Source organism: Labrus bergylta, chromosome 13 (assembly GCF_963930695.1).
Source record: "Labrus bergylta chromosome 13, fLabBer1.1, whole genome shotgun sequence".
Lineage (NCBI taxonomy): Eukaryota > Metazoa > Chordata > Actinopteri > Labriformes > Labridae > Labrus > Labrus bergylta.
In genome coordinates this window covers 4,719,954-4,745,852 of record NC_089207.1, presented here as the reverse complement: position 1 = coordinate 4,745,852, position 25,899 = coordinate 4,719,954, and the positions used below count along the sequence as shown (strand labels likewise).

General features: G+C 37.7%; 2 protein-coding genes across 10 annotated transcripts in view; one reads left to right on the top strand and one right to left on the bottom strand.

Annotated features, from left to right (window-relative positions):
* Positions 1-9,476, bottom strand: part of mycbp2 (MYC binding protein 2) — a 71,933-nt gene extending 62,457 nt beyond the window's left edge. For 2 of the 5 annotated variants that reach the window (XM_065962116.1, XM_065962114.1), the window contains exons 1-2: positions 8,744-9,476; positions 5,388-5,463 (exon numbers count right to left, since the gene is read on the bottom strand). In XM_065962116.1, the coding sequence (XP_065818188.1) occupies positions 5,388-5,463; positions 8,744-9,024 (357 nt within the window). In that variant the 5' untranslated portion in view covers positions 9,025-9,476. The remainder of the gene's footprint in view (positions 1-5,387; positions 5,464-8,743) is intronic. The other 3 variants (XM_065962115.1, XM_065962117.1, XM_020652593.3) reach the window with 2 other exon arrangements.
* Positions 9,477-13,213: 3,737 nt separating this feature from the next.
* scel (sciellin) lies at positions 13,214-24,346 on the top strand. Of its 5 annotated transcripts, XM_065962417.1 has the most exons (25): positions 13,217-13,441; positions 14,728-14,811; positions 14,985-15,010; positions 16,524-16,587; positions 16,743-16,805; positions 16,901-16,975; positions 17,095-17,127; positions 17,363-17,437; positions 17,514-17,585; positions 18,396-18,467; positions 18,552-18,617; positions 18,700-18,753; positions 20,653-20,715; positions 20,804-20,857; positions 20,941-20,979; positions 21,087-21,155; positions 21,241-21,297; positions 21,392-21,442; positions 22,108-22,164; positions 22,272-22,325; positions 22,458-22,520; positions 22,633-22,704; positions 23,477-23,585; positions 23,725-23,827; positions 23,950-24,346. In XM_065962417.1, the coding sequence occupies exons 3-25, from the start codon at positions 14,998-15,000 to the stop codon at positions 23,964-23,966; spliced, it is 1,395 nt and encodes a 464-aa protein (XP_065818489.1). In that variant the 5' UTR covers positions 13,217-13,441; positions 14,728-14,811; positions 14,985-14,997; the 3' UTR covers positions 23,967-24,346. The 5 variants fall into 5 exon arrangements, with proteins under 5 accessions (XP_065818492.1, XP_065818491.1, XP_065818489.1 ...); XM_065962418.1 differs by lacking the exon at positions 14,728-14,811 and having other exon boundaries at positions 17,363-17,431; XM_065962416.1 differs by lacking the exon at positions 14,728-14,811 and having other exon boundaries at positions 13,219-13,441.
* Positions 24,347-25,899: the final 1,553 nt, after the last annotated feature.

The following is a 25,899-nucleotide window of genomic DNA, read 5'->3' as shown; positions in this document are numbered from 1 at the left end:
GATTCAATATTTGGTTGCAGTAAAAAATGAAGTCATACGCTGATTATGATTTTTTTTTTTCAAATTAAACCTGGTTTTCATGAGGTACCAAAAGCCTAGCGGTTAGGACGCATGCAGGAGGCGATAGTCATCATGACAGCGGCCGTGGGTTCGAATCATACCTCTGCCCTTTGCTGCATGTCATCCCTCAACTCTCTACTCCACTTCTGTCTCTCTCTTCAGCTGTCCTATCCAATAAAGGCAAAATTGGCCAAAAAATATATTTAAAAAAAAATATTTTTATTGTTTTTTGTTTGTGCTGCTTGCATTATGGTTCCCTTTTATTTGAAAGTGAATTTTTCATGTCAACTAACTATATTACGATTGTGAAATGTATTTTTTAATAATTGTCCAAAGAATTTAATGAGCCATTAGTTCTCCAACCTATAAAAAAGGGAAAATGTATATAAATGTGCATCTAACCCTCCAGAAAAAGCTCTGTGACGTAAACACAACCAGTTTTAACACGGCCATTGAACGAGGCGGGAAAACTGAATATGACAAGTTGCACGAGAGCACTTTCAAACTGAAATTTTAAACAAATCCTCAACAACTTGTCATGGATAGTTACACCTTACATGAGGCACATACGACGAGGCAGATACGTACTTGTACATGTACTGTATGCAAAGCCAGATAACCTGCTGATGGTTTGTGGCTTCTCTTCAGTTTGTGATAGCACAGACCTATACTGTAAAACTGAAAGTCGCTGCTCATCTGATGGTTTCTTTTTGTGTCTGCCTGCACTTTACTGATGATTTAATGACCGTCTAAAAGCTTTGGCTGGTGTAGAAGCCCTGACCGCACTCAGACAGCTGCACTTTCAGATTGCTGGCTTTATGGAAAAATTTTAAAAAAAGAATAAAATTGTGTATTTTCTAAGAAGATTGAGCATAGTGACTTGAAGTTTTTCAGCACCAAAGAAGTAAAAAATGCAATCAATCAAAAGGGGGAGATTTAGTTCATTAAAGCAAAATACTCACGTATGATTTTTAAGATAGAAACGGAACATGAAGGACTTTTTTATTATTTCAAACCCAACCCTTAGAATGAAAGACAACATATTTATTTTATCACTCTCAAGGTTGCAATGTCTTTCCTATCCAGATAACTACTTGCTACCATTTATGTTAGGACTGGGGAACATAGTGGTGGCGAGTTAGACTCTCTTGTAATCATACCAGATATTTAAAAATAGTCTTTGAGGATTCAGGAAATAACCACAGAACAGGGTTACGTTTGGTGGAATTAATGTGAGGGCTTTCCACATACTGCTGCAAAGGGGCTTTGCAAGTAATCACGTTTATTCTTTTTTTTTTAACGTTTCAACTTTGGCTTTCCATTAATTATGAAAGCAAAAACACACAATACAATGAGAATTTTGCTTCATTTTATTTCGCAATTATCATCTTCTTTTGTCCACCAAAATACATCCACACCTATTTCTCCACGATGGTGTGCCCTCCCCCCCCCCTCCATTCACACAGATTCAGGCTGACGAAAAAAAACACCTTCTGGCCGGCACATGAATAAAACAAGCACAGAGTCCACAGCTAATTAGCAGAATTGGCAAAAAGATCAGCTGCTCGCCTGTCTTGTTCTGCTCGTCTGAGGGAGCTACCCAACTTCATTATTGTTATTTATCTCGCCAAAAAGTTAAAATACTCTTCTAAAGCAATGCCAGATATCCTTATGGTTCCTGGTATTCTCTGGTGGCGCCACCTAATTTTGCCATCCTGCTTCCTCACTCTTACATGAGCTCTGGTTCGCCGTCTACCGTCTGCCTGAATGGATGTGAATGCAGAATCGCTCACAGCTTGTTCAGCTCTCACTGAGCAAAAGATGATGGAGCGATCGTGTTAAATTATGATCTGAACACTGACCCAAATAATCATGATTTAGATTTCTGCCTTAATTAAACAGTCCTGGCTGTGTATGTTATGATAGAGGAACGTTAGGACCAGCGCAAACATATATTATATTTAACAACGGCAAATCATTTAGAATCCCCAATCGATGCTTTTAAAGTCATTCCGTCAGTAATGTATGAATTATACAAAGTGAGATGCTGTACGACTTCATTTAATTAGATTGACCTATTGATTGTTGTCAAACTTCCACTTAAACACAACACCATAGTTCTTGTTTTATATCTAGTTTCTGCACCACCAGTTTAAATATCTATCAAATCAGGGTGGTGTGTTATATAAGTACTTCCCCTCAACACAGACATCCCAGGCTTGAGTCATCCAGTACGAGCTGTCAGTGAAGACACTTGTATCTTTTAACCTTTCTGTTTTTTCACTGCCTTGCATTTACAATCACTTTCTTCTTAAAAAGAATCCAATATTTCGATTGGTTTACAGTTATAATGGCACTGCAGGCAGTAAGGCTGGCAGGTAGATTTCATATATATGTTGTTTATAAAAGGAAGGAAATATCAGATATATTTGGGATCTTTCTGAATGAAATGTATCATTCTGTACTTACACACATATTGTGTTTTCATGCCATTTGTTTTCAGCAGGATGAATGAAAAATGTATTTTAGTGGTTTAATTTGGACGGGTGTTTCATTGGGCAAACAAACAAGCTGTTAATTAATAAGCTATTGGACCAAATGTAAACCAAGAACAAAGAATCTTGGAGGAGATCTGGAGCCCGCTCAAGAAAACAGTCATTGATCTCAGATCCAACACAAAATCAAGCAATAATATTCCAAAAATTGTAAAATAGTAAGCTGAAAAAAAAAATGGAAGTGTCTTCTTTTGAAAGCATTTGTTGTTAAAGTCTTTATATGCGATTTTTTTGATCCAGCAGATGTCGCCCTTGAGCACCAACATGAAACCAAAACAACTCGCGCTGCATTGTTGTGTTAGCATGCTAATGCTAGCGATCTTTATTATGCTGGTATCTTCACACTGCATGTAAATTTACCTGAAATGAGCGTGATCTAGAAACACAGTTAAGCAGTGAGTACAGTATGTTATTCTTCTTTTCTCTAGTCCCTCAATTAAACAACTTTTATACACGAGGGGAGGAGTCAGCCGGTCGTCCCGGCGATGTAAACAAAGTGAAGATAGGACTCTGAAAACTCTGAAAACATCACAGACAGTGGGACTCGGGTGTTACACCCATTGTAGACAGTCATGACTCACAGAGTTATTTTCAGAGGATATACTTGATTTCTACATTTAAGTGTGAAAAATCATATAAAGCCTTTAAGACATTTTTTAAAATAAGCTTACATGTTCATGATATTTAAATCCTGGTGATTTATTTAGTCACATGGAGTATGTACTGTACATTATCTGCTTTTCACAAATTCATTTTCAGAATGTGAAATATTTAGAACTGTAGAAATGAAATGCATAGCTGACATGAAGAAGCAGCGAGCATCAATTTCACAGATTTGGAAATACATCCAGACATCACTGTTCGAGTCTGGAGATTTGCATATCACAGAGGACTGGACTATTGGCTTTGGCAGCGGTCTGAGCTCGCAGAGTCCCCTTCGTGTTATAATTATAGCTCTTCAAAAAAAGACACATCACACACATCTGCTGTTTCCAAACAAGACATTACATCAGCCTCTTCATTAGGATGATAAGTGTTTATGCTCTGTCTCTTGTTCTGACTCCACTTTCACTTTATGTTTCTGAGTACAGAGGCAGACAGTGAGAGAGAAGAGGCTCCTTCAAAACAACACTCCCTTCTGACTGTGTCGGCGTGAGCGACGTGATAAGAGCTGGAGTTATCACAAATACACGGACAAAAAAAGCATGACTGCTCGTGTTCCTACCCACGATTTTACCAGCCGGCCTTGCCTACCGCTCCATTTTCTCTCTTCTGCTGTTTCAGGACATCAACTCACCGAACACAGATCCTAACTGACTGGCCCACTCCACTTTTTCCTGCATAGTTTTTAGGTGTAGATTCAAAAACACTACAGCCTCTGTTCTTCTCTGCGTCTATGAGACCTGGACAATGTTAGAAAAATATGTGTCGTGCAATTACATTGTTCAATATAACAATAAGCAATAAATAAACAAATATTAAAGACTGCATAATAGCTATGACTTACAGTTTTGATGCTTCCATACTTCTGTTTGCAACATGTTCCACTCATTCCATAATTAATACAAAAGTATTTTTGTTTCCTCAACTAAATTTGCAACAATTAATCAAACTGATAGCTGACTTCACCCCACAAAACTAAACCAAAATGGTATAGAAACATGCCCACAACACCCAGGTATCAATCCTAGAGTTAAGATTTACAAATGCTAAGTGAGGAAGCATTGCTTGTTTACTTTAAAATCATGTTTATTGAAATAAATCCAGACTTTTTGGATGCTTTCACTCTGAATGAGAGGATTGCAACGATGCTGAAATTGCGATTTATTGTGCAGCCCTACAGCATCTATACTGTTTATTTCTCCTGCCTTTGCCTGCCAAGATGCTGGGGGGGAAAGGAGGTTAAATCCAGACAATGACCACCAATATGAAGGACTATCAATACAGCAAGCTTCTCTCTCACTTCAAAAGAAAAAAAGCAACAGCGAGTAGATGATGTAAACAATCTGAGTGAATCATATTTGAAGTCAAAAACTTGTTATGTTGTCCATGCAAAGTCTACAACAGAAGCGAAAAACACAAACACATCCATCCACTTATACAGACTAGGAGATGGAGGTAGGCAACTGTTGCCGTGGAGATGTGGAGCACATTAGGTCGCTCGGCAACAGGCCGCCGTGCACACGCCAGAGCCACTCCCATGGTGCTTTGATTCTGCCTAGCCACCTCTCCAGCTTCATGTGGGGATGGGGCTTCCCGTCATCTGACCGTTAGCGTGTGAGAAATTAATGTTTGTGCCAACCAGCCTTCAAGATGGCAGAGGAACCAAACCTACCTCTAATCTAATCCTTAATCTGTTGAATTAATTCAGTAGAGTTAAGGATTCATCAGTGTATACCAAAGGATGTGGCATCTAATTTAAACTATGAGTCACAGTTATTTGTAATATACAGAATATGTTCCATTTAATGATGTTGTCCAGGCATAAGTACAGTATGTCACACTATTTTCATTTGCACATGTTTGTAATTCAAACACTGCAACATGTGGATTGAGTGTTGTTTTGTATGATGAAGATGCCTTCAAAATAAAGTTCAATTTATAACCATAAATGGTTGTAAACATAGGCATTCTGCATGGTAGGCTCGGCATTTACAACTCCTTATTGAAAAAATAAATTAATCATATCCAGATACAAACTCAGGAATAGCTGCATTACACACGAGAGCACATGTAACATTGTGTGACATTGTGTAACTGTTGGTCTCTTACCTTTGTTCTTGATTTCACTTTTGACTTGACCTTCTGTCGCCGTTTCAGTTTCTTCTTACTCAAAGCCTTCTTTCCCCTGAAAGTACACAGTGATCACTCAGAATTGCAAAATATTTTTGAAGATAGAGTGCTGACTATAGTCAACAAGCATAGCTTCTACGTTCTTTTGTCAAATCACAATATTTATCCTAAATATAATCATGTGAGAAGTCAAAGCTCCTTGTTGACAACATATTTAGGTCTAATGCTGTAGGGAAAAGTCATTAATCCTTTAATTAGTTTAGAATAGCTATCAGCATTGTTAAAGTAATTCCAGAGGAATTTAATGGTAATCTCACTTTTTCTCCCCTGTAGAGCAAGTTTACATCTAACCTAGCAGGCAAAGCAAGTGTCTTTTGAAGCACAGTGTAGCCTACTTGACAGCCAGAAGTGTAGCAGTTGTCACAAGATTCGGTGTAACTCATCTTGACAAAGCACCAAAAGCAAGCAGCAGTTTGTTCTTGCAGATATTCCCTTTTGATGCTTTCGAATTCTCTTTGAAATGACAATGACTAGACAGTCCGGGGAACCGAAAATAGACTTACTACTACAAACAGAATGACAGTGCATGAATAAGTCATCTTCATAACTCACTACAAAATAATAATAATAATAATAATAATAATAATAATAATAAGCATTTTACATTAACTACCGGCCGTTTGAAACGTGTTGATGTAATAACTCGGGTCAATTCTGGCTCTAAAAGCTTCACACTTTTCTTTGGCTTTGACTCTGAGCTTAACAGAAAGTGTACTGTTGAACTGGCATTTAAGAAAAATCAGGAGGTTTAGAGTCTTTGGTTTAATTCTACCAAGCTGGTACCTTAATATTGATGTCTTATAGATTGGCAACAGATACAAGTTGTTGTGAATTATTCTGGAGTGGAAGAGGCTGGGCTTAACCTTGCACATCAAAACGGCGTGAACTGATCTCTCTTAAGAACAATTTTTCACTTTCAAATGAAGACAAGGGGTGTATGTGTGTGTGTGTATGTGTGTGTGTGTCAGATTGGACGGGTTGGTCAAGATTACATGATAAATGTGAGTAAGCTCACTGTCATGTGTTTTGACCTGAGGATGCAGGAGATGTAACTCTCTCCTCCAGGTCTACACTCCCTCCCGCCCCACTACGCTCTGCCAATGAAAGGCGCCAGTGGTGGAATGAACTTCCAAACTCCATGTGATCTGCAGAGTCCCTCTGCACCTTTAAGAAAAAGCTAAGGACCCAGCTCTTTCATGAATACCTACTAACTTAATGATGATGGTCTCCATATTATTGATGATGATGATGGTAATGACGATGGTTTCTGTTTGATAACGACGACTTATAAGATGGTTTCTATACTGATTAGAGCTCTCAAGAACTGCCGTCAATGTTGTGCTTTGCCTCTGGTCACTTCCTGTCAGCACCTGTGTGTCCAATCAGACTCAAAGCTGATCGTTTGCCCTTACTGACATTGGCTGTATCCGAATTGCCACGTACCTACTCAATCTGTCAGTAGGCAGTAGTCAGTACCTACTATCTGTGCTGTATACTGTTTAGTATCTACTATTCAGTAGACAGATATTTGTTCCTACTTCTTCTGATTCATTCAGTATGGAAGTGACGTCATTTACGTTACCCGAACCGGCCGCATTCACCCGTTTTTTTTGTTTGTTTAGCTTTATTCAAGAAGAGTAATGCGCATACAGTCAGGTAAACAAAAAACAATATCACAATGTAAATCAAGTAAAAGGCAGATTAAATAACTAAATAACATCCAGTAGCCTTCATAAAGAAAAGTAAAAATGAAAGACAGTAATATACAGAATATAAAATAAAATAAACCAATAAAGACGCATTTAAATAGTGAAATCATTATTTAAATAGAGGGGGAAAGGTTTTATAATAATGCAGACATTTGTTATATTTTCTGTTGTTTATTTAAAGTAGTGATTTCAGTCGGGACTTTAACTCTAGATTAAAAATTGATTCAGTTAATTCACGCTCGTTTGTTTTGATTTGGAGGCGCACGTGACGTTAACATTTACGTTTAATTTCGCACTGCATTGTGGGTGGTAAAACACAATTCATTTCCTGAAAGCACGCATCCGATCCATACTGCATGAAACCCAGAAGTTAGTATCCACACTGAAATGTTCAGTACACTGAGGTGGACCCAAAACATGCATACTGAATGACCACGAGGGTTCAGTATACTGAAACTCCATACTGAAAAGTACTGACTACTGAACTGTGGATATTCGGAAAGGGCCATGGTTCCCTCTTTTCTAGATCCTTGTTTGTGTTGTTCTTACTCTCTGACGTACGTCGCTTTGGAGAAAAGCGTCTGCTAAGCGAATTGTAGATTGTCATGTTTTTTGACCTATGGATGCAGGAGATGTGATAACATGATGTTGACACTTGACTAGTTTATTGGCTAAAAAAGCAGTACATGGGGGGGGGGGGGGGGGGGGCACGCTCAGAATAACAACTGAGGTCTTGAGGGGAGGATGCTGCACTGATCAAGCCTCTCCAGTCTACAACCTGACTGACTGACTACAATGACGTCAGTGTGTTACCCGCCTATGCCAGAAAAACCAAAATGAGTTCATCCACCTCCAAAACACCATCAACCCATTAACACCCCTAACATTTTAAGCAGCTTCTTTCTTTTTTTGTTGCTGCAATAAAAGACAATGCACCTTGTTTATAGTAAACAATAATAATAATGTTATTATCAACCTGGAGTGTGTTTGAAAAAAAAAAAAAAAAAGACACCAGTAGACGTCATGATAACCAGAGGAAGTACAGTGACGCCGTTTGGGCCTAAATACACACACACACACACACTCACACTCACACACACTACATCAAAATATATTAAACGACAAGGTTAACGCAAGACACAGTGACAACCCGTGCAGTTGTTGTCTTAAATTGCATAACAGGAAATTCAAGCATTGCGGGATCAGCACGTTTGTTTACCTCACACGCGAGGAAAAAAAAAAAAAAAAAAAAAAAAAGGGGGGTGAATCAACGTTAGCTCAGCAGCTTAGCATTACGCTAGGGAAGTCAGAGCCGAAATGCTAACTTAGCAAGGCTGCAAGGCAAGAGAGTGCAACATAATTTATGGAGTTTCTGGCACATTATAGGAAGTGTACACACAGGGTGATACAAAACAAGCCCCCCACAAGCTCACTTATAATGACTAACACATAGCCTAGGTGTAGGACTTACTGCCCATGCAAGGGTTAAAGTTAGCATTTAGCTCAGTGAGCCATATGACAGACCAGCCTCTGCGGTAACATAGCTGTGTGTTTTTTTGCACTCACCTTCCTTGGTTTATCCCTTGCTCTTTATCGTTTATAGCCGTGGTGTATATCCGCCTGTATCGCTCGGCCAAGGCTCGACCTGAGAGTAACAGCTGGTACCGAGTCCGACAGTCCGACTGGGCTCCGGGTGTCGGACAAGAACCCATCCCCGACCCGAAGGTGCAAAGATCGGCTCCGGTTCCAGAAATGACCCTGACACCCATCCCCAGCGACGGCGATGAGGAGGAGGGCAGAATCCCCCCTCCACCAGCAGCAGCAGCAGCAGCAGCAGCACACATCATCGTTTTGGGGGAAACAATGTATCACACAAAAGATAGATTACATCCGGCCATCAGGTGCAATCCACTTGTCATTAAACCCGCTACATGTCAGATCATTTTTTAATCGTTCCAGGCTGCAGAAGTGCCACAGTTAAAGCATCCACGGTTGTTACAAATTGTAGCCAATCTTGCTGGTTGCAACAACTACGGTTCTTTCGATTCCGGCGAAGAGGGGGGGGGGTGGTGGTGGAGGGGGAACAAGCGTCAACACTACACGGTGCTCGTCTCTCGTCTCTCTCCCCACAAATGTGCAGGGCTGTCTTCTTCTCAAGCCATAGCAAAAAAATAAAAAAATCTTGTGAGATTGCAACAGAAAAAAAAACCGGCAGCATTAATTTCCCAGAATAGCCTCGTCGTGTTTGGTTTTTATTCGTTCCTGGAATATTTCTTGACCCCAGAGAGGCAGCACCCTCAGTTGGGCTGCCATCTTAGCTCCATCATCATCATCATCATCATCATTCCCTCCTCCTCCTCCTCCTCCTCCTCCCCTCCCCGGCTGAGTCTTGCGTCGCTAGCATGCCGGGATATTTTCATACCACTAAAAAAAAAAAAAGAAACCAGGCGATGCGATCATTGATTGATTTCTTCAATTATTCCCCCCCCGCATGCATTATTCATTTACGTTGTTAATTTGGAAAGTAAAATCGACAAGTGGCAGTCTGCATGATTAATAGAAGATTGCATGTTGGCTGTTTTGCTCATTGTGCACAGTTGGAATTTGGACATTTAATTTGCAGATGTCAGTCCAGGGCCCCTCCCAGTTTGATCCAAAGCAGACAAACATAAAGCTTTTAAAAACAACGCAGATCAAATTCAACATCTAAAATGTGTTATGACTGCTTTTATTTTACATTATTTCTTCTCTGCTTCTGTCATGCAATCAATTCGCCACTGCATCAGGAATAGAAGCTGGAATATAATGCTCAGTGTTAGAAGTGATCATTTCTCTCCAGTGGCCACTGTGTAACTGTGAAATCTTTTTTGATTTGATTGATTGATTCAATTTGTTTCAGACATATCAAATAAAATCAAACATGTCAAAAATACAAAACAAAATGAAAAGCACGAAAATACAATAAACAAAAAAATATTATCATCAAATTATTTCACAAAAAAAGAAAAAGCAAATTACATATATTCAGTTGATATGCCTGAAAAGGAGTAGGAAGAATTATAAAACGTATTTACTCCTACCCCTTTTGTTCCTTATAATCTCTATATATACAATCTATCTATATACAATTTGCTATACTATATACTATACTTTACTATATTTGATATTTACAATCCAATGATTTTCCATACATATATACAACTTGATATACTATGATTTTTTATAATTTATACAATCCATATATCTATATATACATATCAATTTGTACAATTTGATGTACTATATTTACATTTTATATATTTATACAATCCTTATATCTATACAGTTTGTTACAGTATGTTTACAATTATACATTTGATACAATCATGTGATCATGTGATCACAAACAAGTCATTATTTTTCACAATTTTCCCCCTCTGGTTAGTCAAACACTGGTCTTCTTCACTGTGTACAAAGCCGTCATAGTACTACCTTCCAACAGAAAAAGAGGCCTCTTTTTATAAATACTGATGATTGTATTTGCACTTAATGAGACAGCAGATGCACCATGTGTTTATTTATACATCAGACTCAAACTGTAAGAAAATACAAAATGAAGATAATGATTGTTTTTTCATCTTGTGGCAGGGTTTAAGGGTGCAGGGGGGAGTAGGAGCTGGACCACTGCAGGTAAGATACAGTGGAACACTATGATGATGGTTAAGTCATTCAAAAGGCAGTTAAAGGGTCAAACACAATGCACAGAAAAATAAAAAATAGAAAGCGAATTATTCCCTCATTTATGTTTTATGTCATTTCATTTGAAAAAGATTGGTGTATATGTCGATGTGTATACAAACATATTTATTGGGAGAGAGAGATGAATAGAGTAAGAGATGTACACAGACCCCAGCGATGCTTTATTGGCTGCCATGCCTTGCGATGGTCCAATGAAAAGAGAGGGGTCGGTCTACAGTCTCTTCTCATAGCAACCCAGGAAGCATCCAGAGATTATCATGCGCAGTATCAGAGTGCCAGCGTGTATCAGAGATGACAAGTGGCTCCTAACAGAAGAATTTGATCATTTAAAACCGAGGGATTGTACTATTAGGATTTTTCCTGGGATATACTTCAGACAAAAGCTCTAAAAGGGTTGAAGTGTATTGACAAAATGATTTTGTAGATGCAGGTTAATGTCGAGTTCGTCTCCCGGCGTTGACTTGTGTGACCTATGTGTCCAGAGGCTGCAGTTTTAACTCCTTGGGTGTCTCATCTCTGTCCCTGGAGAGAGAGGAGGGGGGGGGGGGGGGTATATAGGGCAAGATGATGCCATGGTTCAGGCAACAGTGTCGCAAGCATGAGCTGGACTGGCAGAGATGACGTCCTGTTGGTTTGGACACAGGCACACACATGGGCTCAGGCTTAAACAGACGAGAAAGGATGTGGAAAGATGAAACAGGCAGTCCCAACACTTGTCCTGTAATGTGCTGCATTTCACAGATACGTCATTGAGAGGGGAATTAGAGTTCTTATTTCTCCTTAGAAATTAAATGCACATGGATTCTGAGGTTCTTTTGTTGCGTCTTATCTTTCACACTCAATACTTTTTCATTCAGACGCTGTAACAGAACAGGTTGCTCTCATTTTTGCTGCTTCAACCGAGCATATAACGATCAGGACGTGCTTTGCCTTGGGCATCTTGTTAGCCTAAATATATTTATTTTAACAGAGTTGTAAAACCAGATGTGTCTTTGTAGTCTTAGCGCCACCCAGTGTTAGTCATGTACACTTGGAGGTAATCGTGGATGAAGAGGACTGGAGATGACCACAGGAACACAACTTCTCAGCTACTGTCTCGTTGATCAAATATGCCAAGAGGCTTCTTCTGTAATCATAATGATGCTTATGTCATTTTTTTGTAATTTCAATCAGAGTTTTTGTTGCCCGCTCAGTCCAAAAGCTTCTGAACATGGGTTGTTTTTTCATCTTGTGTCCTTTAAATTGTGTTTTTAGTCTCACTTGGTGATACAGAAACGTCTATTTATATAAAAAAATTAATAAAAAAATGTCCCAACCTGTTGGCGCTAAGCCCAGTAGTTTATCACAGCGGAGTAGTCTGCATTCCTTTCCTGCTGTCATTGTGACGGGAGGGGTTTACTTCAGTATCATGTTGTCACACCCCTCTGTGCTATGCACCTTTCATACCTTTGAATATCCAAAACACGGCACACCCAACAATGAAGTTCACAGTAACAGACAATGCGACATTTACGATTCATAAATGGTTTATGAAGTTTTGCGTCTCCCTCTGATGATTGATTACTAAGAATCAAGGAACCCCAAGTGCCACAGAACCACTCAGGGAGGCCCTAAAGATGTTTTGATCATTATCAGTGTGATTTCACATAATAAAAAATGCTGTTTGGTAAAAGTTTAATTCAATTTTTAAGTGGTTATGGCTGTAGTGAGAGCAGCTCAAGCGTTAGTAGCCACTTGTGTGAAATTACCAGGATGTTGAAGTTTTCTTTGGGACAGGAATGTAAGGTTGTTGGAACCCCGATAATAGGATTTTATGAAATATCACACACTAAAAAAACACCTTTTACTGGAGCTGAAAATCAAGCTGATATCATCCCTGAGTGCTTCTTATTAACATATATGAGGCAAAGTCCACTTTCAGCCAAGTATAGTATTTAAAACTAATCAGGATACGAAGACAGGCGTAGTGCAGGATAGTTTGTAATGCACCTGTTTTTCATGTTACTTTTAAAGTAAGTATTAAATATTAACCAAAGATCTCTACGCAAGACCACACGCACAGTACATTTAAAAAATTATATTATTAGAAAAGTATTTTATTTTATCTCTAATCCTGAATTAAATGGGTTCATTTACTCCTTTTACTTGGAAGGTTAAAGAAGTCCTAAAAGCCCCACCCACATTGAAACGCTGCTTCCTCAATGCCAAAGTTGAAGGTCAGGTCCTTCAGCTCTCCCACCCTATTACTTTATTTTTTTGTCAACCTACAGACAGAAAGCCGAGCAATTAATAACAAGGTGCAAAAGGCGATGACGGACGGAGAAAAATCTAGAGCAAGAGGAAGAGAGAGAATGTGTTCTTTGATTGTTGTAAGAAGCCACACCCTTGGGTGGCCTTGGAATCTCCTCCCTTAAGGTTAAAAGGCAGAGTGACAGATGAGGGTGTGATTGTGGAGTGAAAGACAGGTTATTGCTCAGTAACATTTTACAAGGATTGTCCAGGAAAGTCAAAGCGCTCTGTGTGGAGGTACGTGCCCCGTCTCTCTTACTTTCTCAGTTAATATTGTCATTTTTATGCCTAGATATTTCAGACTAAGATTTGTTTTAAGCATTAAGAAAGATATTGAACTATTATCTATGGGTGACCGAGTCCTTCGGGATACTGACTTGTTTAAGACAAGGTGCCATGTACAATGGTCCTCGAACAATAGAGATAAAACCTACTTTGAATGAGACAACCTTAAACATGTTTGTTCCGTTCTTAGGCCTGTATGATTTGTTGTTTTAAGCATGGTTACTGATTCTATGATACACCATACGCAGAGAAACCTCAAACACACACAACTGGATTTATTCTGTAGCTTATCTCTTATTGCTTATCATAAACCTTATACCAGGTTGATTTGTATTTTTATGATTGATATATTTCTTGTAGTGCTTATTTGCGCCTTGATGAGATTTTAGTCCCACTTCCTGAAATAAAGTTCGCAATTCTACTCTTAGATTTTAGATTTATTTGTCATTTCTAGGATGTGTATGCATATAAAAGCCAACAGCTTCTCTCCAAGCCCGAGGCAGTGTGACCGAAAACAACAAATATTAAATATATACAAGTTATGCATCCTCCTGTAAAAGCAACCCCATGCTGTAATGTATTTTATTACACACTTAAAATGTGTAAAACGCTTTCTGTAGAGGTTAAAAATGATTAAATGTGTAATAGGAAAGGAAATGTGGGTTATTAGTGAATCATCATCTTGACAAGTCTTTAGTTGTCGCTTTCAAAAATTGTTTAGGCTCTCAAATGTGAGATTCTTCTTCAACTTTAGAGTTTATTTCTGATCGTAAATGAGAAAAATCTGACTTTTTTTAGGAAGCTCAATAACATACTTTGTTTTTTAGCTTTTCTTTGTGACATCTGTTACATGTAGTTGCATGTAGCCACAACCCAGACTAAACCGAGAGCGCAGTATACTGCTTTGGGATAACTGGAATTAGACAGTTTAACGTGACAATTGGACAAATGTTGTGTTTCCAGTTAATACTCCCCTCACAGCTGTAGTTATCTGCCTTAAGGCGTCAGATACGCAAAGATGGAAAATATGAAGATATGGAAGTCCTACAGCGCTGTATAGTCGAAAGGGCAACGGCTTTCTCATCAATAGCTAATGGCATGTCACAGTAAGCCCCTCTGTTTTGCCGACAGTTGTGTGTGTAGAGAGGGTGTGTTGTGAAGGGTGGGTGTGACATGTCAGTTCAGATCAAGACAAACCAGTTTAGAACATTAATGGGTTCAGCAGATTTCTTTTCTAGATTTCCTCGGGCTCATTGAACCGAACATATAACCAAGTCAAGGAAAATACAACAAAAGAGAGAGACTCTACATGTTTACTGCAGGTATAAAGTGTTGATTCTTTAGATGTTTGAGTTGAGTTTACATGAGTGGATCAAAGGTCATTAAGGAACAAACGCTGCATGTAAAAGCTCTTAGCCTACAGTGCCCCCTAGTGGCGAATCTACTGTAGTTTCATTATCTGATTAATTTTTCTTCTTTTCTTCCGGACCTGCAGGTGAAGTTGCAAAATGAGCAAATACAGTAAGTAATAAGAAATATCAAATGATAAAATACCACAAATGATACTTATCAGCATTTTTGTTTAAATCTTTTATTCTTACTTTAGCAATTCCTCGTGTCATTGCTCTGTATGCTCTCTAGGCTTTTAGCACAGTCACAAGAATCTCTTTTTGTCTTTGAATATGTGCACTGATTGTTGGGTAAGATATCAATAAATGTAAGAATTGTTAAAAAAAAATTAATAATAATAATGAAAGTAAAATGGATTACAGAACATTTAAAAGACAAACAAATAATAGCATAGCCTGTCCCCCTGTTTTAAAAGGCAGGTGTCATATATATTGAGTATAGAGTATTATATATAAAATATATATCTTCAAATAAATCTATAATATTTAATTAATACAGTTCTGAAATGTATTTTAGCCCAGTTTTTTTTGTGAAACAGCTTTTGTTAAAATAATTGTAGAAATGTCATAGCAGTCAGGTACGGAAGCCCTAAGCGGACATGCATCAATTAAGCAATCTCACACCAGAGGGAGTGATGTACTGATTATCATCACTGCTGTGATTTGCTCAGGCAGGAGGTCGCAGGCTGAGAGCCAAAGATAATCAGAGCCGTGAAGATATTCAGTACAACGTCACGACCTTGAGCGTGATTTTGCTTTTATGCAACAGTTATACAAGCAGCGAATCGGAGTTAAAAGTAATACCAACCAAAATAAAAAATAAAAAAAAGGTAATTGTTGTTTTATAATGATTAATTTGGCTCTGACACTTCAATTAGTTTCGCAACATCCCTGGAACTGGACGGTTGCCTAGCAACATACAAACATTTTGCATCGCTGCGACTCTGTGTGTGTTTACACATACCACAGACTAGTTACTCTGTGTTGTGAACATTTATCTGTATGTTTCCATTCATGATGCAGTCAGTCAAATAGAGTGTGTTGACGTTGCCTTGGTTGTTTTAATGAGCGACCAGCTCGATCAGATGCTGCTCCTCTGTCTCCTGCTCTCCACAGATGCTCTCCAGTAACTTTTTAGCGAGCTCTCTGACCTAAACAACATGCACTTTTTTTCTGTTAAGTTTTATATTTTATGTTCCACAAGTCCATAAATCAAAATTCACAGAGTTTTGTAACGATGATTAGAATTCTTCTGATCCAATCATATTGCTCGGTCAGATCTAACTGTTCTTTGATACGTTTTGTTTTCCCCTGATAATGAGTATGTTTCAGTTATTTTCTCGAGGTGTTGAAATATAAAGACATAATCACATATAATCCAATGCTGTCACCCTGAGACGTTGAAAAGTGGAGATCTCGAGAAAACTACCCAAATGTACCTCTCATCAGGGGGAAAACGGAGTAAAATGTCTGTATGCTCAGGGCTTCTTCAGCCAGACAAACAAACAATCAATTTAAATCATATTAAAATGACTCTCTATAGTATTAAATGAGGGTGTAGGACTAAGATCAAGAGTTGTCTAACAGCTTTGAATAAACCAGTTCCCCATGCCTTGTGTTTGCAGCCAAACCTCTCCTGAAAGACGGAAGCTGGATCCGAAAAGCGGATGACGAGGATGAACTTGTGGAGTAAGTCATTTGAACATGATGGTCAAACTTGAACTTGTAGTTTACAAATCATTTTAGCATTTGTCAAACGCCTGTCTGCGTTTATTGAATGAGTCAAAAGTGATTGATCCATCAGAGTCATATGAGTGATTTATTTTCCTTTTTCTCTCCTCCAGCGATGACCCCAACTATGGGAAAACTATCCTAAGCCAGCGCCCTTCTGGTGGAAGTCTCTCAGGGTGACTCAAACATTTCATCTGCAACTCCATACTTACACGAGTCAGGAATCCTTTTCATTCATGTAATTTGTTTTTATTTTTTTTTTTGCATTTAGATCACTGACTGAAGAACCAACAACCCCCGTCAAAAGTGCACCTAAGACATCATATGTGGAGTCTCTTACCAAGAGGTAACATCTTCATCAACATTATGGGATCTTTAAAACAAAAAAAAAAGTCATGATTAAAAAGTCATTAGAACACAAAATTTAGTCAATTATGACAAGAAAAAATGTTTTTGTCGTTGCAGATTCGGTGGAAGTCAGGATGAGCTGAACAACAGGTTGGTACAGAATAGGTTTTTTCCAATCAAAATTTGAGGCTCCTTCCAATCTCTTCAGCTAAGCTTGTGGTTTTGGAGATAAAGAATTATTTAAACTTTGTTTTCATCATGCCACTAAATTCCGTCACAGAGGAGCCTAATTCAAACTACATGTAAAAATGACTGCCACACACCGACACGATCAAATATTACGCCCATCATTTTGAATACTTGTTTTGTGTTTCTGCTCCTTCAGCACCACCACGACCACTAAGGTCACCAAGGATGGGAAGACCACTGAGACCACCACCTTCACCACCCAGAACCTCAAGTAAAGAATATAACAGCATTAATGTCACAGCACAATAAGTCTGTGTCGGTTTCATGACCACTGGGATTTCTTGCAGGTCTCCTGGGTTGAAAAGTCCCACCAAGACGGAGACGTTCACCGAGCGAGTGCTAAAGGCCTCAAACAAAGGGTAAGAAAATATAAATATATACATTATTTCAGGTTGTTGAGGAAGACGTAAGAAGGTTCTTTGATTCAGTCAGAGAAAAAGTAGAAAAATGTAAACTATTTAATGACAGAAACAAAGTCCAGACATAGGACTATTAAAACAGGGAAAAGGTCAAATCAGCAAAATGTAAAAGTAAAAGTTCTGCAGGAAAATGAATGCTTCAGAGCCAATAGTGAAAAGAACCAAATCAATATATTTACTCAAGTAATGAACAACAATCACAAGCAGAAATGTTGAATTTTATTTACTCCTCGACATGTCTGAGGGAAATGTACTTTTTACTCAACAGATATTTAACAGTTCATCTAAGTTGCTCATTCTCCGTTCAAAAAACCTTAAAAGTTAATAAACCATGATGCATTGTTGAAGATTAAACAATCTAACTTTACATGAATCAGTGGAAATTAGTCTCACACTCAATCAGGTACAGAAATGAAGGTCTGCAGACATGTTAAACATGTCTCTATGTTCAAAAAGCTGATAAATAAGACAATGATGCTGATTCAAATGTGACAATTTTTTGTAAGAGGTCAAGGTTTGGGAAGATTGGGAAGCACTTTTTGGATCTTCTACAAGTGTGACCAATATTTGTATCCAAACTTTGAAAAGTTCTGTAGCTGTCAATAATGCAGTAGTTCAAAAAGCTCTATGTTTTCACTCTAAAAATGCTAAAAAATGAAATGCTCAAGTAAAGCATGTGTACTTCATTTGCGCTTCATTACAGAATTTGATTGCATTCTTTGTGGATGAAGTAACATGTTTTTCACATAGGCAACAATTCTCCCCATTCTCGCCTCCCAAAACAACCACAGTCACGGAGACGACTGTTACCACCAATAAAGAGTAAGACAATACCAACCGGGTGAACATTCTCTGCAGGATTTCAATGTACTCAGTATATACAATTAAACACATTTTTCTGTGCAGTGCGGGAGACAAACTTTACGACAAACTCCCCAAGTCTATCAAGGATGATTTCTCACTCATAGACAGGTGATCTTTTGATTCTAATGATCATGAAACTAGTCATTCAGTAACTATTTACTGCATTAAAAATGTATTTTCTTCTTTAAAGCAAAACATCTGTCACCACGACTGAGACGGTGGTGAAAAGCAGCGGCGGCACTGAGTGAGTTCCATCTCATTGTGGGCGTTACATAGCGGAGGCTGTGTACTCTCTTTGTTACAGACTGTGTTCACAACAAACATAATTATACATTGTTTGTGATATAAGCTTTTTTTAACCAATATTTATATTTATAGTTTGGGTTACCTAACCTTTAGTGAGTTATGAAGAGAGGAAAGGAGAAAGACATCTGATGTAGTGTTGAAGGGGATGAAAAAGGCTCTCATTCAGGTGACCAATCATCATCAGGTGCAAAACATAACAAAGCACAAGTTACAAACTAGCACACTTAAACCCAAACATCAATCTGTGCCTGAACCTGAGAAGGTCATTTTGTGTCACAATCTACTAAACTCTGACTAAACCGTTCTAAAAAAAAAAGACCAGACCTGTGAGATTAGTGTTCATGTCTCATGTGTTGCTAAATAAAATGATGTCTCGTATGTAATTTAACATAACTTAAGTTACCCTAATCGCCCATCTTGACTAATACCTAACCAAATAATTGTTTGCATGGCCAAACTAAACTTCTTCCTCCTGCTAACCAAACTGAAACTGTCAGCAAAAAAAGATCACAAGACTCTCATCCAGGAGACTCCAGTACATGTGGGTGTCGCTGAATCATACATAACATAAATGATATACTAACATACTTATTTGAACCCAAATCACCTCCATTGTCTAAACTAAAGCAGGTCATTTTCAAAAACCTCACCAGAATGTCATCACTGGCTAACCAAACTGCAACCATCAGCAAAAAAATATAGATTTTTTTTTTTTTAACCTGGGAAACTGGTATCCAAGTTTAACTAGTCACTAAATCAAAGTAATGTCACAAGTTACTAACATGCTTATTTTCACCCAGACCACCATCTTTTCTTGAGCAGGTAATCTCACCATTCAGCAACTGTCTGCAAAAAACCTCCCACCCACAGGACTAGTGTTCATGTCCCGAGTGACGCTTCATTACTTAAGTCACTTAAATTATTTATTTCAACAGCAACATACATTTCATTTTGTAGAAGGGTAATATAATGTCCTTTGAGGGAGTCATTGAACGTCCATCTATTCTGATGTTTAGGACGTGTTATTTTGTTGACTTTATCAATTCAGTCAAATGAAAGTACTTCTCTATATTACTGATATTAAAGGGTAAGTGTTCCTTTGTTTCCTTATTGCCAACAAATCACGCCTAACCCAGAATAAAGTGATTCCACTGACTTGTTTGTGGGGGGTTTTTAGTCAGTCCCACATACAAAATCCTGCTTCTCAACAAAGGACTAAATGTGTATTAGTCCACCGCTGAAAGTAGTCCCGAATGACTGCACCAATTGATCCTGTTTCATTGCTAAAAAGCACATGTCTAGCTGATTAGGGAAAAGACTGAGCCCCTTTCTATTAATTATTTAAAGTATACATATTTATATCTTCATGGCGAACCAATGGGCTTGAGGTCAAACTAACATGTTTTGACACACTGTTGGTTTTAATGGCATTTCTTGAAGAAAAAAAAGGAAATATAGTCTACTGTATGATTCTTCAGTAAGGTATACTCTTTGTACTGTCCGTTTTTTAGCCCTTTCATCATGGATTTTCATTTCCACCTCTTGAGACATAAAGGCTGATTTGAGAACAGGTTGGCTTGTAGGTCTGTAACTGGTGCCCTTATACCGCCAAAGAGCCAGGAAAGAATTAATAACAATATATATTTATCACTATCATCAGTGTTGCTTATATGCTCATTTAAGTGAGTCTATGTTTCTTTTTACTTCATAAATAACAGTATTTTTCTCTATGAAAAGAACATACAAATACATTAGAAATAAAACCACAGCTATCAATTCAATACACTTAACATCTATATGATACTTACATCCTAGCCTGTGTCTTTTTTTTTTGCAGTGCGGAGGACAAACTGTTCGACACACTAATCCCTTCATCCACCAGGAGTGATTACTCAGACAGGTGATGTTTCCACTCATTGAGCCTAGAAAATGAATTTTATTGATCATGCACCGGGCGAATCAATAAAAAAATACTTTCTCCTTCACAGCAAAACAACCATCTCCAGCACTGAGACTGTGACAGTGAGAAGCAGCACTAATGGGTGAGTTACAGCTGAAATATTGTACACAGAGACGTTTCATTCTAGACCGTTTTACAAAAGTATAATGTCTTGCTATTTTTCAGAGAAGTTAAATCGACAACCACAACAAAGAACACCTCCTCGTAAGATAAACTTTCAATCACTACATTTTTATTTTTTTATTTTAAAGCACATTTAGAATTAAGCTTGTACTAAATCACACAGTATAGTCATCATATTGTCTTTACAGGGCTGAAGATGACCTGTATGGCACCCTCCTGCCTAAAGGCATAACATCTGGCCTGAGTTCTCCTATCAGGTGAGACATCTCTGCAACTATAAGTAAACAAATCACACAACTATTCAATCCACCTGTCGTTTAAAATATGACTTTGCCACTGCAGCGGTAGCAGTAGCAGCATCACAAGGAGAGAGATCATCAGCGTGGAGAGCAGCAGAGGGTGAGTGCTGGATAGTCAAAATGTGCAGAAGTTTCTTTGTATGTGCAGCGTAGTTATCCATGTTTCTTCTGACTTTGTCTTTTGTGCAATTTAGATTGGAAAGCTCGACTCTGTCGTCACCATCGTCCACCAAGAGAACAACCAGGTAGAATGCAGAAAACTGAGCGGATGTAAAGAATTGAAAAAGAATAGGATAGGGTTTAGATGCCTCTTTCAGAACATTGTGCAAACTTGTGCTTCAATAAACCTATGATGGTCTATGAAGCATTCCAGATGTGGCAGTAATTAGTAATTAGGAATTCAAGTAGTGGTCAAATGCAAGAATAACTTTAGCCATAGTTAGATTTTATATAACTTCCTTTTTTTAAAGATATTTTTTGGGGGGCTTGTCATGACTTTATTGAGAGGACAGGACAGTGTGTAGGTGAAGAAGCTGGGATGAGAAAGTGGGTGATGACGTACAGTAAATGATGGAAGCTGGGAATTCAGGATCTCTGAGAACAAATAATCAAGCAGCTCTTTCAGAGTTTGTGTCGATTTATATTAAATGGAAGATAAAATCAAATATTTTGATCCCATAGATTAATGTGTTTGTATCTGTACTAGTTTGTTTTGTTTTTTTAAAGATTTTTTGGGGGGCTTTTTGTGCCTTTATTGGAGAGATAGGACAGTGGATATAGTCGGAAATCAGGGAGAGAGAGTGGGGAATGACATGCGGGAAAGGATAAATAAAGATGATAGCCTACATTAAGAAAGCAATGTTCACTTTCTACTGTATCCATCTAAACCATGTGCTTTTGTGACAAACAGCTACAGCTCCTACTCTGATGATATCCCCTCCTCTCGCACCACCTCCTACACGTCGAGGTAATCATTTTGTTCAAAAACCTCATGCATCAATGTCCCCTATCTGTGCCAACAAATAACACAATCTCTGCAATCTTTTTAATAATGTATTCTTTGTTTCCTTATAGTGACATCTATGATAACGACAGTAAAAGCTACTCTTACTCCAAACCAGACTCCAGGTAGGAAACAGAATGAGGAGCAGATTAAGACTGTACACAATATTTTTGTTCTCCATCAAAAAAAAACAACATGAAGTTTTGTTTATTCCAAAATCTTGCAAATAATCTGTGGCTCATTTTGTCTTTGTATAGCTATGAGTACACCAGTATCTCCAGTCCAACTTCCTACTCCTCAAACACCTACAGGAGCAGCAGGTATTTAATAATATTCAGGGGGGTTAGGGTTAGTATTGGTGTAGAAATAATACTTTACTAGTAGTGCAAGACTTTGTTACTTGACAAGCTGATAACCGTTTGACTCTCACAGCAGGTCGGATGACAGTTTGACGGATCAGATATACTCGAACTCCTCAAAGAGTCTGTATGCATCTTCTGACAGGTATGAACTTTAACTTCAACTTTATAGTCCCCAAAGGGAAATTTGATTTTCAGACAGGTGAAAATAAATAGAAAACACAGGCACACAGACTCAGACAACATTACATTATGGGCCCATACAGAAAAAGAAGTTCACATTTAAGTTTGTTTTAGGGTGTTTGTGTAACTAACAAGTTGTAACCATGGAGACATAGCAATGCATATCCACTCTGAGCTTTTGCCAAGCCACTGTTTCTACAATTCTACAATTCTACAATTCACTCAGCAGACGCTCTTATCCAAAGCGACGTACATCAGAGAGTAAGAACAACACAAGCAAGGAGCTAGAAAAGAAGGGAACAATGTCAGTAAGAGCAAACGATCAGCTCTGAGTCTGATTGGACACACAGGTGCTGACAGGAAGTGACCAGAGGCAAAGCACAACATTGAGGGCAGTTCTTGAGAGCTCTAATCAGTATAGAAACCATCTTATAAGTCGTCGTTATCAAACAAAAACCATCGTCATTACCATCATCATCATCAATAATATGGAGACCATCATCATTAAGTTAGTAGGTATTCATGAAAGAGCTGGGTCTTTAGCTTTTTCTTAAAGGTGCAGAGGGACTCTGCAGATCCAATGGAGTTTGGAAGTTCATTCCACCACCGGGGGGCGACAGAGGAGAAGAGTCTAGTCACTGTTGCCACAGTCAAGAGTGAAACTGATTGAATATATACCATAATGTATTTTTTAAAAACTGTGAAAAACGTTGCCTGCTTTCGGTTTCATTCAGGGCCGTTCTTGAGAAAGACCTGTGCAGCTACTGCCGTAAACCTTTCACGGGCGATGCCAAGATGGTCCTGGACGACATGAATATCAACTGCCATGCTACCTGCTTTAAAGTAAGCAGATGAGTTTATGTTTGATTATTCTCCCATCATAATCAACACGCGTTTTGTAACCAGCCTTGTTAGTTGACTCAGCTGACTGCTCAGTTGTGTAGCTCTGTCCTCATGCGAGTGTTTGTCTGTGTTCCTGCAGTGTCAGGTGTGTAACAACACTCTGGCACATCTGAAAGCTGGGGACAGCATGTGGGTCTACAAACAAATGGTGCACTGTGAAAACTGCTTTGAGACCACAAGAGGTAAAAATTTACTTCAAATTTTAGAAGACTAAATGTTTCAATGTATTTCTTTAATTTCTCTTGGCTGAATAATGATGGAAACATGTAGGATAAAATATATACTCTATTTTATTTCCTCACAGAGAGATGGCGACGTTGAGTTTCTCCCAGGTCACTGAAAATATATAACAAGCAGCCATAAGAACATATTATTAAAAATCAAACTGTTAAATGTTTAATATTTTTGGGTATCATGGGATCTATACTTATATTTTTACAAGCTTTAACAAATGGCATAATGAATATACATTTTTTTGTAACATTCCTGCAATATTGAGGCTTGTTGTAACTGTGTTCTTAACATCATTGTCTCTGCTTGTTTCTGTTCCCCTTTATAAATCTGAGATAGTTTACATTCATTTTTTATCCTACTACCTTTAAGTGGCACTTTTGTGTATGACATGATAGGAGATACTGCAAGATATAGGGCCGGGGGCTTTTTCTTTGTGCAATAAAGGCAATCAATTTACTCGAAACTCAGATTGGTAAAATGTGTCAAATTTGTCTGTGTTTAGTTATCTTGTTTATGTTTTTAAATTGATATAAATATGTGAAAATCTATAACTTTTATTTTTAACTGAACTGAACTGAAATTAAACAAATATGAATAGAGTGTGATACAAAGACTTGGTAAACAATGCAACTTTCTTATATTATACTAACCCTATAATAAAAAATATGCTCTACATACAGAAGTCATCAATTTAAAAAAATTAAAAATAGAAAAAACTATGTAGGCAGACCTAAACATAAATAAGTGAGAACAAAAATATATATTACACATAAACTTTAATAAGTGTTTTTTTCTCTTCTTTTAACTATAGTATTCAGGAAGAAATGCATGTTCCAAAGTTAAAAATATTATTTTTTTGTGGAGTTAGTATAAACAATTTCATTATACCAACCTAAACACTGAAAAAAACGTCTCATAAAATATCATTATACATTTTAAAAGTACGTCATTGCTAACGAATATTCCATGAAGGGTTAGTTTTCATACTTTTGTCTATCATATTTAATATTAACATGCTTCTTTTACACTTCAATCTTCAGTTTTGACCATAGACTGTATATTATTATTTACAGTCTATGGTTTTGACACAACGTTAAGTTTGAAAATCTTTGAAACCTTTAGTAATGAATGAAAACGTAATTGGATATTCCCACACCAAAATTGTAGCCTATTCTCTTTTACTTGTTTTTTATTTATTTTTTTTATTTTTTTTGGTGACATTTAGGCTACAGGAAAATGAGGGGAAGACAAAGAAAATAGACAGACAATGTAAACGTTTAACAATAATGGTTACAGTAATGTATGGATAATAGGACTGGTCTGGGATTAGAGATATCATTCTGGTAGCTAAACAAGGGAGGGTGGAAAAAAAATAAAATAAAATAAAAATAAATAAATAAATAAATAAGTAAGTAAATAAATAAATAAAATAAAATTAATTATTAATTATTGTGAAAAATGAACTGGTGTTTTGTTTGAAGGAAGTGAAGATAAATGTGTTATGTGGTCTGAACACGGCTTTTCTAAAGAGCGAGAGTTTAACATTTGTTGTAGAGAGCAAGAAAAAAAAAGATATAACATTAAGCAGCTCTGGGAAATTTTGACAAAGTTCTAATCTTCTTAAATAGACTTGTAAAATCAACTATGTTTGTGGTCGAGAAATTACTTTACATTCAAAAATGATAAGATTTAGCTGTGTCGTGTGTTTCTCTACCTGAAGACAATAAATAAAACCACATCAATAAATAGGATTAAAATGTCCCTTTAAATATTTTAGGTGTGTATACGAGCAAATGCTGATTACATGATCTATAAATAACAAGATAGGCCTATAACATCAAGGAAATGCATACTCTGTGTACTATTAGGCTAATGTGTGTTCAAAGTACCCACAATGAATACTTCCTCAGCAGTGGTGTGATGGGAGTTGAACTCCAAGCTGCTGACCAATCAGATGCAGGCTGTACAGTCATCCCAGAAGCAGCAGCAGCATCAGTGTGTGTATCTGAGAGTGTGTGAG

What these genes read in the sequence shown, in the direction of transcription:
- scel (XM_065962417.1), top strand. An exon ending in GTGAGAAGCAGCACTAATGG is followed by an intron (nt 20,858 to 20,940) that starts GTGAGTTACAGC and finishes GCTATTTTTCAG; the next exon opens with AGAAGTTAAATCGACAACCA. An exon ending in CTGTATGCATCTTCTGACAG is followed by an intron (nt 22,705 to 23,476) that starts GTATGAACTTTA and finishes GGTTTCATTCAG; the next exon opens with GGCCGTTCTTGAGAAAGACC.